Here is a 21,345-nt window from a genome sequence, read left to right as displayed (position 1 = left end):
TTATGTTATAAGCAATGTCATGCAAAATCATATTGTCCATCAATAAAATTCATATTTTACTACCAACAGAAAGTAATTTTGATTTTGTAAGTCGGTGAAAACAAACTTAAATAGGGTTCATCCTATGACAGGACGCCGCCATTGTTTGAAAATCGTGAAGCCAAATCCATTTGAATTAATGAGATTAGTATGGTTTGTTTTCATCAACTTAGAAAATCAAACCTACTAGTACTTTCTGCTAGTAGTTAAATATGTATTTGAATCATTAACAAAAGGAGTTTGCATGACACAACCTGTAAAATAACCTAATCGAGGTCGGTGTCGAAGTGAAAATACTGCGATTTAAAACACAGACATGTACCCGATACACGTCATTCATCACAATGTCTCACCACTGTGTTGTATGCGAAGAAATCAACATGCTGTGTCTTGCGACCGGTGTGAGTTATGGACTCACAGAGTTTGTGGCACCGGTATATCTGTATCACGCTACCGTGAGATATGCGCAAATGAAGATTTCCCCTTTGTATGTGTTCGGTGTGAAGGGAATTCCTTTGACAACATGCTGGACACCGTCAACTTCCATCTAAGTCTGGAATCAACTGCCGAGTCAAATCCCCCAGAAGAAGAAGCTATGGATCTGGACGCTGATGTAAGGGCTCCTGATATATCTGACATTAATATATCATCAGCGTCACTGGCACCTCCAGAAGACCATGATGACCGCGAACGAACTACGATTGAAACCACCATATTCCAGATATTCCAGAGAACGTCTTTACAGTCGTGGACACTGGCTCCCAGAAAGGAAAAAAGAAGCTTGTGGATTCGTATGGATTCACATATGTCATTCGGGTAAGTACAGACACATCTTCCTAAATACATGTGTATGCAAATGTAATAGTTGATTATTAATATTTAAAATATGTTTGAAATAATATGATATTTTTTGTTACAGAAATCAACGACCAACCGAACGTACTGGCGTTGCAGTGTCAGAAACAAAACAACAACGTGTCCTGCCTCGGTAATCCAGTTTGGAGATTCGTTTGAAGAGGGAAAACACCGTCATTGTCACCCACCCCAACATGGTCAGTTGACAGCGTTCAGAGTGAGAGTGGGGGTAATTATCGTGTTTGTTTAATGACTGTCCGAGCTTGTTACCTGAGTAATTAATCCGAAACTGTGAAACTGAGATTAGTGTATTAACCGTTGTGCAATTGTTATATTCTGCAGGTGAAGGAAAAAGCCGTCAACAATATCTACATGTCGGGAGCCAGCATTGTTGAGGAGCCTCAGCAAAACCACGTCGATCCGGACAAGCCTGGTGGTCGTCAGAACCAAGCCTCTTTAGTGAGGATGGCCAACAGAACGAGGGAGCTTCTTCGTCCTAAAGAACCTCGGTCTTTGGACTTTCAGGTACATGTTTGTTATATGGCTGTGTAAAAACTGTGTAATTATTTACATAAACATAAATATATTTTTTAAAAACTTTGCTCTTGCGTAATGTTACTTTTCTTCTACTTTCAGTTGGACGACAACTTTTTACCTGACTACTTCTTGCGTGGTGACGTAAGAAACAAAGGCGAGAGGCATTTGGTGTTTGCCACAGACCGGCAATTACAGCACTTGAGTGTGAGTAGGCAGTGGTTCATGGACGGTACTTTTAAGATTGTTAGAAGGCCGTTCCATCAGCTACTGACTATTCATGCTTTTGTGCGGGCTGGCAAGGACTTTAAGCTGGTGCCTCTTGTGTTTGTTATAATGTCAAGGCGGAGGACATCTGATTATGTCAAGATTTTCAAGAACATCCTAGAGGCTCTTCCGAAGAAACCAACAGTGAAAACAATAATCTTGGATTTTGAGTTGGCTGCCTGGAAAGGTGTACGGAAGTCTCTGCCTGACATCCGTATTCGTGGGTGTTTGTTCCACATGACCCAAGCAGTTTGGCGGAAATGTCAAGAACTGGGTCTACAGGTACGTTCATAATAATAATATATTCATTATTCTTTATGCGTTTCATATTCATATTTTTCATGAATAATCATATTCATATGTTTATTTACTATTTCAGGTAGCTTACATGGAGGATGACGACATTCACAAGTTTGTGAGGAAGCTAATGGCGCTCCCATTTCTTCCTGTGGCTGACGTGACAAGACTATTCCACAGACTATCGGATAGAGTTCAAGCGAATGGGATGTTGCGTCAACTCACTGACTATTTCGAAAGTCAATGGATCACCCACCCTATGTTCACCCCACGCACCTGGTCCGTCTTAAACATTGCAGTCAGGACTAACAACTTTGTTGAAGGTATACATTTCATTTCAAAATACATACAGTCATGTAGACATTATTAGAATAAAAATAAAGAGGAATGTTACCGATATTCTTGAATAAAATAATAATACATTTATAGTAATAACAGTATGTATTTTTCTGTTTAGGCTGGCACAGGTGGATGAACAACAAGGTGAGGGAGCAGTCGCTGGGAGTATACCGCCTGGTCCCAGAGCTATACCAGGAAGCTAAACTCCTTCCCCTCCAGACCAGACTCGTCCAGGAAGGACGTCTGAAGGCCTATGTACGAAAGACATCATCGGCAAGGCAAGATGAGGTTTTCACACTGTGGAACCAGTTCAAGGATGGTGATCTCTCCTTGTCCCAACTCTTGACGAGATGTGCGGCAATTCATGGGTCAATCCATTGTTTTAACAAAACTCTATCTCAACGGTCCTTTTCAGGACCACCAAACAACCCAAAAGAATGCTTGATAACTTGAAATAAACATCTAAACATTACAAACAATTATACAATAAAGTCAACATAATAATAAAGTCAATATAACAATGTTTGATATATGGTGACGTTTTAGCCCATTAATCAGTAGCCGTTTTCGCCAATTTGGTGCAGTTTTCACCAAACGATTTTGGTGCCGTTCTGCTGTGGTGCCGTTTTAGCTATAACCCGCGATAAATTTCTTCACTTGCTAAATTTACTTGGTTTGTAACGTTCACTCGTAACGTCTTTATACTTGGTCTCCTAATCCTAATTACTTATAATCATACTTGTATGCATTTTGAAACTTTACAAAAAGAAGCGATCTGCGAATGTATAACAGGAATGTAATATGTAGACATTTTATAGTTTGCCTATATGAATTATAATTCGCATGTACGCCTCGTGTATGTCGTCTGTATTATTATACTTCACGACGAAAACAATGATTCTGTTGAAAGCTACGACAACTTAATAAAAACAAAAATGCAAATATTCTAATTAAAGTTATAGGAGCTATTACCTTGTTCGAGTAATGTATCCATCAATATCCACAAAAACAAGTGATATATAATTCTTCTGCTGATTTCCCAAGTGATGTGTCTTTTAACAGTCTAATATACGAAAACGTGATGTATCGTTTCAGGTTTTTCACATTGCTGTATAGTTTCATTGGTCACCCAAGATAGCACACCCGGCAACTAATTGCATAATGTGCGTCCTTCTTTTAAAAAGGGTATTTAGTTAGCCAATAATGAGCAATCACGGTTAATCCTTTGAAAGAAGGGTGCTGTTTTTGCAAAGACACAGACACGACAGAGTGTATTCAGTATAGATTAGTAAATGTAGATACATAAACACTACCTTTTGACAAATCCCTCATTTAAATCCCCATAAAACTAATTAATCAATCAGCGTGTTATCGGTTAATTTGATCGATCCAGACACAAGAAATGCCAAATGGGGGGCCTTTGTCGGGTAACCTAAGTGGCGTTACCACTAATTATATCTGTTATAAATTCATTAACTGAGCATCAAGTGAATGATGACAAATAACGTGTAGGTTTATACTACCTAACACAACCTAGCGACACCGAGTGATTTTGACAGAATCGTCTATGAAAACAAGGGTTGTAACTCGAAAACTAGGCTAAGCAGGAGACAAAACTAAATGATAGTAGATTGTGAGAACGTATAACTTTCATTTTTCACAACAGCCTTCGCGATTTCAGGTTTGTACAAGCCTGTAAACGAAATATTTTAACCCTGAAATGTAGATGAATACTGCACAGACCCTCATAGCTATACCTACAATTACGTCACGCCGCTCTGATTATTTGAAATTTCGTTTACAGCTGAGAATTGTGCACTGTTGACAAAAAGGTCGATTTAAGTTAATTAAGGGTCAAAACGAGTAGTTTTAATGACTGGCTTTCATTTATAGCGATGTCAGCAAGTGATTTTATATTTGTACCCTACTAGAGTATATGTGATCTTTAATAACGGGACAGGTAGTCGACTGAGCCTTTTGTTGACAAAAACAAAATGGCGACCGAGGGTGCATTGACACCCGATCCAGGAAATATTACCTACTACTAGCAGATCTTTGTTAGCGTCTGTTAACTTCTAATAGCAGTTACAAAGGCAGCCTTTCCGCCACTGGAGACTAACAATTACTTCTACTACTAGACTACGTAAAATATTATTACCATATTAGGGCATCGTCAGTTTTCGCATCAAGCACGCCATCTTTGAGACTCGGCAACATACAGTTGCGTTTTTGACACTGGTAAATCACTTAAATTGCTTGTGCAGATCAATGCAATCGAGGCCTAAGAACTCAGTAATTAGAACTATTTTCCTGTTTGCCTCCATAGTAAACATCGCACTCAGTATAATTTACACTTTACCATCTCATTTATAAGGGTTAGATCTACATCTTACAAAAGGCTCAGTCGACTACCTGTCCCGTTATTAAGGATCACATATACTCTAGTAGGGTACGAATATAAAATCACTTGCTGACATCGCTATAAATGAAAGCCAGGCATATTTTGATTCTTTGCGTCACCGCTGAGGTACAGTTGTCTCCATTTTTGCCCTAATAGACTTTAACAACTTATCTACTTAAATTTGATTACATCTGTTGGTAAATCTGTATGTATCATTCGAATTAGATGTAATCATTCGAATTAGTGCCTGAACAACTCGTTCTATATCTATCAGCAATTTCCGTGGACTGGTGTAAACTTTTGTTATTGTTTTTCTCCCGTGAGTACCCAGATGATATCCCAGAATTCGTGACTGGTTCGTGACCTCTGCTGCGCAGTCCGTAGGCGCAACTGATAGTTTAATTATAGACAGATCAACTGAGGTGAAGTCATTTTTTACTTCATTACAAATATATTATGAAAACAAATGAAACACTTTGAAGGTTAATCATCTGCCAGTGGTAGAAATGGTAAAAAACTATTAGGACGGAAAATATCGAAGCCAATGTACGTCTCTATATTTTGCCTCATAACCCTAATTAGTTTATTGTCATATTTGTATGATTCTGAAAATTAACAAAAGAACACACGATCTGCTTATACTCATAGTAAATTTCTAACATAACAGCAACATTTATACATTGTATAGATTGCCAATGTGGATCCTATTTCACACACATACGGGATCTAGTGTCTGTTTTTTGTCATACAGATTCTGCTGAATGCTACAATAAATAAATTAAAACAAAATGCAAATAATGAATGTAAAACAAACTACTTTTATAGCAACAATGTCAGGCTACTACCTTGTTCAGGAGTGTATCCATCAATATCCACGTAAAAGAAATCGTATTCCATTCATCTGCAGCTGGTAAATAATCCTGCTCTGTGTCGCGTGTCTTACAACTGTCTCATTTGCGAAAAAGTAACACATCGTTTCACGTCTTTCGTTGGTGAAAACCAGATAAACCTCTCATTGGTCTCCCAGATAGCACACCTGGCAACTAATTGTATGATGTCCACTATTCTAAGTAATTTAGTTAACCAATAATGAGCAATCAATCAATCAACGCAAGGATGGTTAATTCTTTGAAGGGAGGATGTTGTTTTTGCACTCACACTTTACGACAGGGTGTTGTCATCTACACACTCTGCCCTTTGACAAATCCGCTGGAAGATAAAAGTAATTAATCAATCAGTGTGTTATCGGTTAATCCTTTGATCGATGTTTGCTTTTGTAACTCAGCTGATAAAACCTCTTGCATCACTTACATGCACATATTACATAACATACAATACATTTGCCATTACAGACCTTAATTTATAATGTTGAGTATTTACTCCAGACAGGAGAAATGCCAAATGGGAACCTTTGTTGAGTAACCGAAGTGGTGTTACTACTAATTATACCTGTTAAAAAATCATTAATTGACCATCCACAGAATGATGACAAATAACACGTGTATTTACACCATCATGCGCGAGTTACAGCAAGGAAGATGTAATCTCTGTGTCGCATGCAGCCTGAAAACACTTATGGGCCGAAACTGTTTTGAGGATACATACCAACGGAATTTCGTTACATAAGGAATATACACAGGCATTTGCTGTGTACTTTGGTAAATAGGTGAAATAAGGGGTTTTTTACGTAAGAAAATTTTCAGATTTCTCTACCAAACGCAAAGTCATCGTTTTTTGTTTACGAATTCAAATAAATCAACTGTGTGTTTTTATTATCATAAATAAGAAACCATTGTAGCTACCATAGCTACCAAATTTTACGTATGATATTTGCTATCACAGCTCAACCAACACTCAAAACTACCTAAATATAAAGCTTTGCAATCTTCCGTACTGAAACAAATGGCTTGCTACGTGCCTGTAGACATCATATTTTGATGTAACATGATTAAATATCGAGGTTAAAAACACTGAAATAGGATCAAATTGGATCAGTAACTATACCATCCAAGCATCCTAAAAGTACTACACTGCTGGGATATTTGGTTACGATCGGACAAGGAATACCATGGATATTTTTAAACAAATGGCATATGATGGGCATTCGGCCTCCTGACTGTTTAGGTGAAAAAATATGGACAGGAGCCCAGTTCCTTTGTCCGTCACGGTCGAAGGAGCGGGCGCTGACCAAATTGCGGTTTGGTTTCGTAATTAGACCGTTGGCGAGAAACATTATTCGCTCCGCATCAGTGCCCCTTTAAAGAATTTCATCTCCATAGCAGTCGGTGAGATAACCAGTTATTTAAGTAACTCCTAATTGTTCAACAGTCTCATTACAATCACAAAAAGTCTTCATTTATGTATTTCATAACTTATATAAATGTGTAGCACGTTTATAGACAGCTGAATATGATCCATTTTAACTACTGACTGATATTTAATTTTCTGGCAAAATTTTAAAAATATGTGTGTCAATGTATGTCAAGTTTAACTTGCATCCATGTTTATTCATATCTTCTTTGTTAAATTAAGATACAGTTGTTTATATATTTTGTAGTTTCTATATTCACCTTACTGTCATCTTTGTTATACTAATCTCAACCATTATTCATATATCAGAGTTATCTGTGAATGAATATGTTTTTTGTTAGAAAAATGCCTATCACAAGGACAAGGACAAGGACAGTTGTTGCGCCCTATCAACAAATTGGCAGAAGGGGGAAGTTGGCAAAAAGAAAGGTTTCCTTGCACAGGGAGCACCTGTGCAGAGAAAACAAGAAAAAGTCGGTAGAGGTGATGAGTGAGCAGATGGCAGTGGATCAAGAATATCTGCCACATCATGGTTGGTTTTTGTAAAAGTATATTCAGTATATTATGTTCATGATATTATTTTCAACATTTTATCATCATTTCTATCCACAGTTTTAATATTTATGTTTAAAATCAGTAACTCCATATACCCATGTATATAGTCAATGAAAATACTTTCACTTATTCATGTCCTAGCTGTCAAGGTTCAAGGTCTCCCTTTTGGTCATTTTATTTCAGCACATGTACTTGACAAGTGATCACTGGTCACCTACTTGTGTACTGTATAGTTGTCTACTGGAATGTTCTCAAAATGTTACACAGGTCAAGGTTATGCACAGAAAATATATGCATTTAGTCAGGTTCAGAGGGCTGGTATTTCATAGAACACATGATAACGGTATCACATTTAAATCTGTGTTGGTTTGTAACTATTTTAAGGGTCATGTGGAAATGATGGTATCTCTGTTTTTGCTATTATTTCTTATGACTTTAATATATGATATTTAGGCTTACATTGCTTTCTATTTTTGACCCTCATTAAGAGCAGCCCACTAGTGGGTTATGCCAACAGCTATTCACCCATGGCCGTGAACCTCCAGGTTAAGAACTGGTCTTAGTAACTCATGGTTGTCTTAAGAGTTGCTAACCCCTATACTCATCCTGTTGATCACTGGATTGTCTGGTCCATACTCATTTATGAACAGACTGCCACCACACAGCTGTGATATTGACAAGTGTGGTGATAAACAAGAAAACAACCTACCAACCAAACTTTCTGTTTTTAGTATAATAAGTTTTCAATTTGTTACAGAGACCAAATACACTTCTGAAAAGAAAAACAGAAGGCAAACATGGGAGACTTTAAGGGCAGACATTCTTAACATTGCAAGGAACCAACAGATTCCACAGGTGCTCTCATGTCATGTATGCCAAAGAGACACAGCGAACTTGTTCCGATGTCTTGACTGTGCACCATGGCAGGATCTTTGCCAAGACTGTTTGCAAGAAAGACATAAGTTCCCTCATCTCCATCATTTTGAAAGCTGGAGGGTATGATGTTATTTGTATGATATTCTTGTAGTTTCATCATATGTCTGACATTAGGTGACTTTGTACACTTTTTATTACAGTCACAATCAGTGCATTATTTTTATTCTCATCTGATTTCACATTTTTCATAGCTTATGCTTATAAGTTACATTCAAGAAAGAAATCTTTTATTTAATAATGATCTTTCCTCACATGTGATTTCAACATCGCTGCTTTTCTCCAAAATATATAAATAAAATTAATCTGACATGTAGTAAAGCATATGCACATTGTGTCTAAAAATCAACTCACAGCATTTCCAAGGAGTTTGGACCACATTTGTAAATTTAAGAACTTAAGCCCTTAACAACCATGAATATTACAACAGCGAATTATTGAACTCTCTTGTTATGACTTGTAGGTCCATCACTTGGAATTTAATTTAGTATGTATCGACTGGGTAAGTAATAACCTTGCAGTGAAAGAACATGTTGCTTTGTGGTTTCTCTGTATATTTTTGCAGGAGCGGTCCCATTACTGGAGGGTAATTTGTTAGTTTGTATTAGCCAATCAGATTGATTAATGACGTGATTGTCACATGATGATTTGTTTCAGTTTCATTGTTTTAAGTAACCCATATCATTCCTGTGGTTACACATCTGCTAGAGTAATTAATATACATTTATCCTTGTAATACAGTCATGTTTAAGCTCTACTGTGATACTCTTTACTCTTTGATCGGCTCTTCTGTGAGTGTATGTTCGATTCCCCTCATGTAAGAAGCCAAATTTCTGGTGTCCCACACCATCTTGTGTCTAAAAATCAATTCCCAGCATTTCCATGGAGTTTGCACCACTTTTAAGAACTTTAGCTCTGAACCAACTAATATGTATTCCGAGTTGATTTGCATGTCACCCCACCCACCTCCCACCCCACACACTTCACACCACACCTCTCTATGCACCAGTAATTATTCATCCCTTACTGTTTGCCTTTTTATACAGCAAATAGCATCTAATCAAACCAAACATATCCAGCATTATTACTTTCATATTTTAGCATTCATGTTAAGGTGTTACAAGGATGACATTCAATATCTGTTTTCAGAATGGCACTTACATAAGTGTATCACTAGATACACCTATATGGGGTTCAGCCTGTCAAACACAAGGGTGAAGTTATCAGAAGGACATGGTGGTTGTTGATGACAAGGTATCATTATATACTAAGCATTAAAATGATGTTTAAAACATGATCAAAAGAGACAATTGTGTATACCATGACCTTTTGATTTTGTCTTACATCTTGCAAACTATCTTGAACAACAAGTGCTGCTCATAATTGTTAGCCAAAGTTTTATCATTATATGACTCAATCATTTCACTGTGTTTGCAGGAAGACAGCATATTCGGTGCATGCAATTTTGCAAATGTGAACTAGAGCCTATAACTCTCATGAAGTTTCATCTCTGGCCAGCCTCACCCAAACATCCAAAGGTGGCCTCTCACACAGACCTTCTCCGGTGGATCTATGCACTGTCTGTGGAATGCCATGTCTCTGTGAAAGGTTTTTGTGAAGCCCTGCGGGCTCGGCTCCCAAAACAACATCAAGACTTTGTTTCTTTGGAGGTTAGTTCTTACTGAGTTTATTCAATCCAAGAAATTGCTCAAACAAAAAGGAAAGGCCAAAATGAGTGCATTTTCTTTACATACAATTTATTTGTTCAGAAGCATGACCCTAAGTCATTTAAAAAGTACTGCATCTCTTATGTGTTAAGTCAGTTATGTTTACTGTTACAGTTTATATTATATGGCAGATTTTCTGTGTACCTGAAAGTGGAAAAGGAACCAGTATCCTAGCATTTGTTTCCTGATGAGCCATTATACATTATCTCATGGAGTAACCATGAGTTTCATTAAAGGTCACATGCAACCAAAAAATCAAACATAATTAAAACACAGTTATCACTTGTTCATGACATAAAATGCATTTGTGATTGTGAAAAAACAAATAAACAAAATTATAACCGTACAATTGCAAATCAGAAGTGCAGTATTTTGTATTTGGGTTTACCTTCCTCGAAACAAAGCTGCAGCGATACTGAACCCAGTCAGGGCCAGTGGATATGCACTCATGTGTAACGACGCCTTGTCAATGGCCACTGGTTCATTTGCCGATATGCTTAGCCGGCTCTTTGTTTATTGGTTATCAGCACGATAGGTCTTAATGTCAAATTGCAAATGATCCGTAATTGAAGATGTTCATTGCATATTGTCATTAGCAGACAGGTACATTGTTTACTTATTTGTATACAGAACCAAGATTAGACCACTGGTCATGACCTCATACTTCGGGCAGGTATACTGTTTCAAGCACTGCGAACCTATTCACTGCATATGTTTTATGAGCGCAGGGCAGCATAGCTGTTGACACCAGTTTTTCTCCCAGCGCTGATTAGTGAATCATTTGAACTCTGATTTTGCAGACTTATTTTCATCGTGGTTTCTTTTTCAACTTTATAGGCTCAATTGGCATTTTTGATGATTTGTTTCGGTAAGCGCATACCAAAAGGTATCGAAATCTGCAAGGTTGTGTTTTACATTGCATGTGACCTTTAAGAGAAATATTGAACTCTCTCGTTATGACTTGTAGGTCCATCACTTGGAATTTAATTCAGTATGTATTGACTAACTGCGTAAGTAATAAGCTTGCAGTGAAAGAACATGTTGCTTTGTGGTTTCTCTGTATATTTTTGCAGGAGCGGTCCCATTACTGGAGGGTAATTTGTTAGTTTGTATTAGCCAATCAGATTGATGAATGACATGATTGTCACATGATGATTTGTTTCAGTTTCATTGTTTTAAGTAACCCGTATCATTCCTGTGGTTACACATCTGTTAGAGTAATGTACATTTATCCTTGTAATACAGTCATGTTTAAGCTCTACTGTGATATTTGTTTTACTCTTTGATCGGCTCCACTGTGAGTTTATGTTTGATGCCCCACATGGGTACACTGTGTGAAGCCAAATTTCTGGTGTCCCCCACCATGATATTGCTGGAATACTGGTAACAGTGATGTAAAACCATACTCATTGCACTTCGGCATGAGAAGAGAACGCTTTAACCATGAGGCCCCTCACACTCTGATTGTTGCAGAATTTCAGTGTCATGAGAATGTTATTGCAGTTATTGATAACTATTAATAACGTTATTAGAACTGATGTCCCAAGATGCTTTTGTCTAGAAATAGTCTGTGTACATGGTCTTCACCACCATTTTTATGTTGTCACATACACATAAATCCTGTGTAGTATTAATACATTTCCCTTAACTGTAGTTAAACTGTTGTGCAATCCATATGATTGTGTGAGTGAATTTGTAGTGCATCCCTTTCCTACACCTCCACTCGTAAGACTGGTCATAAGACATATTTTAATTTGTTGGCCATAGCAGTACACTAATGGCATCACACAATAATCTCTTCCCCTTCAACCAGGAGAGCTATGGAGCATGTGGCTTAACTTTGAGTTCAACTGAATGATCTACATGAGGAAGGTACAAATTCTTTGTGTAAATAATATTCATTTTCTGAACTTTTTTGTTCATCAGGTGAAGAGCATATATAAAGTTCTTATGAAAGAAACTTTGGAGGAGTTCAGATACTTCCTTTACAACATAAGCCATTTGCACCAATTCCACCCTCAACTGAGTAATGGAGCTGAGTGTGCAGCCTGCTACAAAGTAGGTCATTTTAAATTTAGTTTTATTGCAAACATAATTTTGTTATAATTAAAAAACATAAATCTGAATACTTTATATTCTGTTCATAACTCTCAAGCAAACTTTTTCTTAGTCAGTTGATGAAAACTAAAAATGTAACAAAAGTGACGTATTTAATTAGTTACAGCGGAATATTAAAAAAATGGCCAGTGTATACTTTTCAAATGAAACATTTAAAAAAACCTGGGTTTTAGTATGTGGGGGTTGTTTTTAAAGAGTGAACTACACAGGTGTCAGCAATACATACTTTTTGTAAACAATATCTATATATATATATATATTATTATTATTATTATATTATTATATTATTATATTATTATATTATTGTTTTAATAAATATACATATGTGAAACAAATTAATTTCTAAAATGTGCTGAGTGACATTTAAAGTAAAGTAATGATTATCCACTTTTAGAATTCACTATTTATCTTTATCATTGTAATTTCAGTTGCCAACTAAAGTAATCAGCCTTGACGCTGATTTCCAGCTTGTTCGCAAGGTTTCCTCGGGCAATTCATGGGGAAAGTCCAAACATACCAGCTTCTTCCTTGAACAAGAAGTAGATGAATACATGAAATCTTACAGTGGTGATTCAAAAACACCTGATGGGGTAAGTGGAAAACACATATCCCTTAGTGAACTATTATCAGAAATACTAGAACATGCTTGATAAGGTGTTAGAAGCAAGGGTTTTAAGGTGAAGTATACTACGATTGACAGGTAAACGGATCACTAGCAATGTGGTTAAGGGAGTGGAGGGGTAGGCATTGAGACATTGAGGTATTAGGCTGAGTTAGAGAAGAACATTTTATCATTATTGTAATTTTAGTAACGTTTTTGTTTGCCAGGATTGCAGTGTATTCCAGGCAGGAAATAGTTTGAGAGCCAAAAATAAGACGGCAAAGCTTTCAGAAACAGCTGTGTTTGGATCTGCATGTAGGCATGACTTCCCCCAGCTTTTCTTCGGCCTAAAACATGGGGAACGGTAAGCAAATATATGTGTTTGTGCATATTTTAACAGTGGTGAATATCATGGTGGTATTGTCACATTTTTAGATAGATAACCTAAATCACAACTATATTAATCTCCTTAATGAAGAAATGTAAACATGTTGCAACATACATTGCAAGTTCAGATTTACTTTGAGTATATTCGTAAATGATTTTGATAAATTTTCATTACTGATGTGAATAATTATATCTCCTGCATTATTCTTATAGGTTAGGATACTCTGTTTTTCTGATTGAAAAACTTTCGGAGAAAACTCAAGTTGGCACAAACTTGCATATCATGTATGATATCGCATGTGTTCTTCACAGACACTTACAGGTAATCATAAAGAACTTGTGTCAATTTTGCGTTAAAAATAGCCAGTCAGTAGAAGAAGTGTATTTGTGAATCATGACAGTTTACAGTGAAAGCACTACTCAGTTTTGCATACATAACTTGACTTATATGTATCTGTGTGTTAGCCATCTTACATCAATGCTGTTACAGAATATATAGCTAAACTTTGAAACACAAACCTTTCTTATTATCACTCTGTGTGAATCATTGTGTTCTCTTTTTCAGAAAAGCCAACATCACAGTTACTTAGTAAACAAAATTAAGCTATCTGTGCCTATATTTCACAGCTATGAACATAAACAGTCTTGCCAGGTTTGTATTTTTGTATCATTTTAGTTCTGCTATTCTTAAACAGGAAACAGGAAATGTGCTCATTGTCAAAAAGCATATATTGTCATCAAATACAAATTTATTTTCAAAGATATTGTACAGTCCAAGGAGGACAGAAGGAGTTGGCCTGTCAGATGGGGAAGGTGTTGAAAGACTATGGTCATACCTGGGAAAATTTGCAAGTATTACAAAGGAAATGACTCCAGAAAACAGGGTTGACCTGCTGAGTGATGCCCTTCTCCACTTTGGCCAAAACATTCAAGACAAATTTGGTGTGTAACAAACATGTTAATTCCATTGTTAACTCAATGGTCCAAGATATTTTCTTTTTGACAAATGCAATAACTACAACAATGCCAAAGTTTGCACAGTCTCATGAAATCTACAGAACAACTCTAATAATTTGTCTCATAATTTTGAACACTGATATAAACATGTGTCTAACAAATTATGTACTGTAGAAATAATTACTATATGTTGGGGGGCTTTCTAAGTTAAAAGGTTTTACTTTCCTTTGTTTATGTCACGTGTTGAGTCATATTTGTTGCTCAAGGTATGTTGCAATGTTTGTTGTGTATTTGAACTGAAAATTAATCTGTACTGCTTTAATTTTTTCAACTAGCAATAACTTTGGTCAGAAGATATGAAAAGGCCACTCAAATGGAGCTGTCAAGCAAGGCTGCTCTCCAGGATTTGTTGTCTTCTCAGCAAGGTATTCACATCAGTTTATGATTTGGATGATGCCTTTATAACAAAACAACCAAATCTTTTCAAAATGTTTGTTTGATGATGAATTTACTTCTTAGTAGAGACAATTGTGAAAGGATAGTAGTTACTTCCTACAGGTGCTGATTTTGGTAGGATTGAAAGTGCCATAGAAGAGGAAAGACTTGCAGCAGCACAAAAAACAGTTCCTGATATATCACACTTACATTTTGTGGTCTTTAACTTACATATGAGTCTTTGTAACAAAACATCCCCTTATCATACAATTTAGAGTATTTTATTCTTTCTCTCAAAATGCTAACAATCAAAAGAATGACAATATGTTGACTACACATATGATGTGACCATAAACATGCAAAGTAAATGACAGTCCAACTAGTATGTTCATACTGAGATGTGTAGTAGTTAGTAGGTGAACAAACAAATTCAAAATTAGCTTGAACAAAGAAACATATCTGAAGTCAGCATCTGTTTTAATGTTATCAATATGCCCATCATTACTCCCTGACTTCATGTTACTCAATTATCAGTTCACTGCTTCAATGGATTAACCAGCACTGATAAATACAGAAAATAGTATTCTGCAAAAACTTTGCAAATCAAAACACTATTGTTTGAACACTTAATTGTAGTATCTTTTCAGAGCCCCTTTCCACTGAGGAGGAGTACTGTGTCACGTCTGAAACTTTGGACAAGCTCAGGCAAGTGTATCAGACAACAAAAAGCTTATATATAACCAAAATGACCAGTGTGCAAAATAGTTTCCAAATCTTGCTTGGCATTCGGGCTAACTATTCCTTAAAGTTACTAACCTATGGAATAATTCACTAGCCTGAAATTTGAATTTAAGCAGCCAATATGATGAACATTTTTATCATGCCATAATCTTGCATGACATAAAAGTGTATTATTACATTTACAAAATGATCAGATGAAAATTCACCAGTCAGTCGGGCCAGTGATTGTGGACATTTACTGTCCTGATTGGATTTTTATGAGTCATGGTCAAGCAGCTCAGTGGCTATTTCGCATACTGATAATGACATATTCAGGTGAATGATACAGGTAGCAATCATGAGTAAATTCAACCTGTTGAAGAAATGTTATACAAATGGAAGCACAGATACTTGCAAGAACATGGATGAACTTGCTGTTTAGAGTAGAATTACACTCACATAATCTTATTCATGACTTCAGAGTTGAAAATTTGGAGATTTGTTTTGCTGTTCAAGCTTATATTTTTTAATTGCTGTACTTGATAATTATATTTTTTTAGTAATTTTCTAGCAAATATTCAACATTAACAACTTGATTTCTCTGAAAAAACAGCACAATGATAGATAGGTAAACTCTGTTGCGTGGTTGATACTTTGCTCCATTCTGTTCACTTAAGCTTAAACATATTTCGTTGTCTAATATTTAAGTCTCTATTATCCAGATCTGATAATCTGAGAAGAAATACAAAACAAGAGCAAAGGTATGTAAGTTTGTATCTCATATTGCTTGATGATATGTACCTGATACATTTATCATTGACTCGCCTCATGTTCTTACGAAAACACATTTTATTTGAGGTTGTATGACTTGGGTTGAAAAATGCATGTTGTCCTTATTGTTTCAGACTGGAGAACAAATTGGAAAGACTTAAGGCAAAGAAGAACCTTTGTAATTTGACACCTGGTAGTGAAAGGTTCATGACCCGTCTGTCATCAGCACATAAGGAAAAGTCAAAATCACTCCTAACAAAACTGAGGCACCAGTGTATTGAAAAAGTCTACTTGCAGGAACTCAACAGAAAGTATTCACGTAAGATTATTCATAAGCTAGTTCATTAGCTTTATCTCAGATCTTTTTTAAACCATTAAGAAATAATGACATTATGCGACTTTGCGTTTAAGACATGCTTTTATGATTTAATGTATTTTTCCTCATACAGGGCTCCCACAGGTCAGGGAAATGTCAGGGAGTTTTGACTTTTCCCTGAAAGTCAGGAAAGACTTCACAAGATATCAAAACTTGCTGAAAATAGATTATTGCTTTTATCTTTTGGACATATATAGTGTTCATGAACTAAATGCTGATGACGGTAATTATCATCAGTTTAATGTTTTCATGACCTGAAATTTAATTCAGTATGTGTCGACTAACTGCGTAAGTAATAAGCTTGCAGTGAAAGAACATGTTGCTTTGTGGTTTCTCTGTATATTTTTGCAGGAGCGGTCCCATTACTGGAGGGTAATTTGTTAGTTTGTATTAGCCAATCAGATTGATTAATGACGTGATTGTCACATGATGATTTGTTTCAGTTTCATTGTTTTAAGTAACCCGTATCATTCCTGTGGTTACACATCTGCTAGAGTAATTAATATACATTTATCCTTGTAATACAGTCATGTTTAAGCTCTACTGTGATATTTGTTTTACTCTTTGATCGGCTCTTCTGTGAGTGTATGTTCGATTCCCCTCATGTAAGAAGCCAAATTTCTGGTGTCCCACACCATCTTGTGTCTAAAAATCAATTTCCATGGAATTCGCACCACTTTTGTAAATTTAAGTTAATAGTAGGGGTAGATTATGGACAGAGCAACTTTATGGCTGCTGGTCACATGGGCCTTTTGGTGGGAGATAGGGGCAAGAGTCTCTGTTTTGATAAGAATAAACTTTTAAGGGTTTTGGGAGCACAGGGACAGAGGTTTCCACCTTTGAAGGAAAGGGAGATAATACAATATGTAGGGGTCAGAATAAGTACAGTACATTGTATATCAATTTTATTATATATTTTTCGTTAATAAGATATCAAAACGTGCTGAAAATAGCACTGATTTGTATTTGTTTGAAATTGCTTTTATCTTTTGGACATATATAGTGTTCATGAACTGAATGCTGATGATGGTAATTATCATCAGTTTAATGTCTTCATCACCTGGAATTTAATTCAGTTTGTATCTACTACATCACTTTATGTATGTATCATCACTAAAATCTATCTATTCTGTTCCCATAACAAACAAACATGAAACACCAACACACTTTGCATACCTAACTGTTTTGTTTTATTCTTCTATTTTCAGGAGGACAAAGTATTGCCATCAGACTCTCCAGACAAATCAAAGCCTCAAGGTCTTACATTGACAAAACAATTGCTATATACAATGACTTGAACCATGAGCAAATTACCTATGAACAAGTCATGGATTTGAATAATCCAGGATGGCATGAATTCACGTCTGATTGCTCTCCAATCAAAAGTGAAGCAATCAAGCTGTAATTCCTGGCCAAAAGATCCTCTGAAGAACAGAATCTTTAGGAGCAGGAAATGAAATCTGTTTTGTCCTGGTATTTGGACCAGCACAGGACTCTCCAACTTCTACTTTCTCAGTGTGAAAGAGTTGAAAAGTCTTTGTACATTCAAGAAGGCTTATTGCTCTAACTCTTTTGAGAAATTTGTGGGTCAAACTTCAGTTCCTTCAATGTTTACAGACATGGTTGGGATTGAAACTCACAACTTTTCACTCCTTGTTGCAAGAGGTGTTAGAGTATGAAAACATTAATGACCTAGAAGAAGATGAAATCACTGAAGATGAGTCAGATCTGAGAGTGGGTGAAGAGCTGTATGCAGGTATTGCTGATGAGGAAGACACATGTTAAACATTTAATGTGGACTCTTGTCTGCTTCCTATCAAACAAGTAATCTCTAGTCCGGTGCTTCAATCTGCTGCATGTGATACTAACATCAACTTTTTATGTGAATTAAACAACAGCACCATGACATTGACTGGCACATGCAGTTCGAATGTGGTTGTGTTAGTAGTTTGTAGTTGTAGATATTGCTACATGTAAATGTATTATCAGGTGTTTGTTAATATGTGTGTGTGCTTGTGTGCGTGCATGTGCATGTGAGGTGTGTGTGCGTGCAGGTGTGCGTGTCACATGGGTTCAGGGTGTTGGGGTCATAGTGTGTGTGTGTGTGTGTGTGTGTGTGTGTGTGTGTGTGTGTGTGTGTGTGTGTGTGTGTGAGACAGGGTGTGTGATAGTTTACTTGTGTTTTGACATATAGAAGATTTATCAGTATGGTGTATATGAGGAGTAATTTTAGCTTACTGTTGTATCTGTGTTAACTTCATATATTATTTGACCTTGTACACATGATAAATGAAATTGTTTATTATTCTTATTATTTGTTGATATTGGTAAATGAGAACAGTGATAAGGGTCACTAAAAGTGGAATTTGTGATGTTTTCTAAGAATACATTTGATAATTCATTGTGAATATCTTTACAGATGAACTGTCCAATCATTTGACACTGAAGCCGTTTGACAATGATTATCTATGCTTATGTCCCTAATTAATTGATGACCAGTAACATTTATACAAATTGTTAACCTGTCACAATTCAATGGAGAGATGTGTGAAAACAGTGTGTTTTGTGTACATATACTCTTCAAAAAAGGTAGGGGATAATGAACTTTCAATTTGGATAGGATGTGTAAACGTTAACGTTTCAAGGACATTTTATGAATGCACCACCATTTCCCTCTATTACCATCCCTAAACACAACGCATGATATGCATGTGCACAACGCAGTAGCCAAATGCACATGCATTGGGTCCCATTCTTGATTTTGACATTTTTATCAAGAAGGTCGAGAAATCTGTTAGAACATTACTTTTGACACTCATCTTGCATCACACATTTGTTAGTGTTTGTATCTTGTCGTTTGTTTTAAAATGAAAATCGTACACATGCAAATTACATGCCATACACTAATCACCTTTCAAAAGCAACTACAGTCCACATAACTATGGTTGTAGGGAAGTGCAAATGGTGATGAACTCTCAAAACATTCAGTTATATCATATCAACATTGATCGACTCTGATAAATCTCCTAAATATTTTTAATCATAAATAAAAAACTGAAGATCTCCTACTTTTTTTGAAGAGTATATAACTGATGAACTTTCTAAGAGAAAAACGTGAAATAGTACCAGTGTAAGATCTTCCATTTAGCATTACTTTTAAAACAGTGAATTAACAATACATTCGTATATTCAGTAAATCGTGTATTAACCTGTAGGTTTTGTCATCAGTTTCACATTGTGCTGATTTTTCCTCTTGTTTGTATAGTATTTTTTTTAAAATATAGAATGATCATAGATGTGTCTTTTGTCATTTACTTTGCATGTATTTTAATAATGATAGATGAGAATCAGTCCATGTATGTTGTGCAAAATCCACACCAACAGCATGCTCATGATAGCACAGGATTATTATCCGGATAACCGAAGCTGCCTGTTTGGTGCTAGATGGGTAATAGTCACATGACTTATCCCACTGGGTACCTATGTTTTGCCGGGTGGACTGAGGCAATTTTTAATAGTCTCACTTGCTTAAGATTCGTTTTGGGGCAGGACTGGAGTCCTACAAACTCTCAGCAGTCAAAATGCGAAACATGGTAACCCTTCCAAACTGACTCTTGCTTTGATAAATTCAGCTGTTTTGTGACTGACCTCGGTGCACAGGGCCAAACACCACCATATTTTGTGTTATCAGTATCTTTAAGAATTCTCAAATGATTCACAGTTGCTGTTACTCAGTTCAGTGAAGGAGAACTGAAAACTGTTTCCACTGCCTAACATACTTAAGAGTTTCACATGTTTTACACAATATTAACATATATAAAAAGAAAAACACATATTGAAAACATATTTGAAATAAGGTTACGGTCATCATCTCCTCATTATCTGTACTGTTTATCATTCGTACTGAGAAATTGATCCTTCGTTTCTACATATAATAACACTGACTTTTTCAAGATTTACTCACAATCTGCATTTCGAACAACATGTATTCAAAACATCTAGCTGTTCCTTCAAGTTATAAACTGTATACGAGAAAAACACAATCGCTTCGGTAAAGAAGAGCATCGTCAAATCTTCAACCCTAAACTGGTCCGATTATAAGTGTAAAATGTGATGGAACAAGTGCTAGTACCTAAATACAAGTGCTGTGTACATCCAAATGATTCGTAAATCATTTATGTTTTCCAAACCATTTAGAAATTGTCAACGCATGTGCAGAATACCCCACTGTACATGTCACCGTGAGTTTGAAATCCAGATCCTCAGCTATATATTTCGAATATATGCGGAAAATAAATATCACAGAACAAACGCTTGGGTGTTTGTACAAGACGTGTGCAGAAAGATATGATATATAATCTTGACAGAATCTTCAACAGTAAACGATTTCATGTACCAACTCCTTTGATTCTGAAGTCAGAACCCTTAACTATTTCGAATATATGTGGAAAATATCACAGAACTAACGCTTGGGTGTTTGTACAAGACGTGTGCAGAAAGATATGATATATAATCTTGACAGAATCTTCAACAGTAAACGATTTCATGTACCAACTCCTTTGATTCTGAAGTCAGAACCCTTAACTATTTCGAATATATGTGGAAAATATCACAGAACTAACGCTTGGGTGTTTGTACAAGACGTGTGCAGAAAGATATGATATATAATCTTGACAGAATCTTCAACAGTAAACGATTTCATGTACCAACTCCTTTGATTCTG

General features: G+C 36.1%; 2 protein-coding genes across 2 annotated transcripts; both read left to right on the top strand.

Moving 5' to 3' along the window:
- Positions 1 to 562: 562 nt before the first annotated feature.
- LOC137268824 (uncharacterized) lies at positions 563 to 2,784 on the top strand. The gene is made up of 5 exons (XM_067803386.1): positions 563 to 652; positions 1,237 to 1,419; positions 1,531 to 1,977; positions 2,075 to 2,315; positions 2,450 to 2,784. Exons 1-5 carry the CDS (start codon positions 563 to 565, stop codon positions 2,782 to 2,784), a joined length of 1,296 nt encoding a protein of 431 aa, XP_067659487.1.
- Positions 2,785 to 7,387: 4,603 nt separating this feature from the next.
- Positions 7,388 to 18,407, top strand: LOC137268822 (uncharacterized). The gene is made up of 18 exons (XM_067803385.1): positions 7,388 to 7,574; positions 8,355 to 8,593; positions 9,096 to 9,100; positions 9,751 to 9,783; positions 9,966 to 10,200; positions 12,184 to 12,315; positions 12,804 to 12,965; positions 13,204 to 13,340; positions 13,577 to 13,685; positions 13,929 to 14,015; positions 14,125 to 14,305; positions 14,656 to 14,745; positions 14,879 to 14,902; positions 15,403 to 15,460; positions 16,198 to 16,236; positions 16,381 to 16,565; positions 17,831 to 18,007; positions 18,286 to 18,407. Exons 1-18 carry the CDS (start codon positions 7,388 to 7,390, stop codon positions 18,405 to 18,407), a joined length of 2,202 nt encoding a protein of 733 aa, XP_067659486.1.
- The last annotated feature ends 2,938 nt before the right edge of the window (positions 18,408 to 21,345 follow it).

The sequence above is a fragment of the Haliotis asinina genome, chromosome 16, assembly GCF_037392515.1.
Source record: "Haliotis asinina isolate JCU_RB_2024 chromosome 16, JCU_Hal_asi_v2, whole genome shotgun sequence".
NCBI lineage: Eukaryota > Metazoa > Mollusca > Gastropoda > Lepetellida > Haliotidae > Haliotis > Haliotis asinina.
The sequence above is the reverse complement of the archived record's forward strand: the minus strand, read 5'-3'. Positions and strand labels throughout refer to the sequence as shown.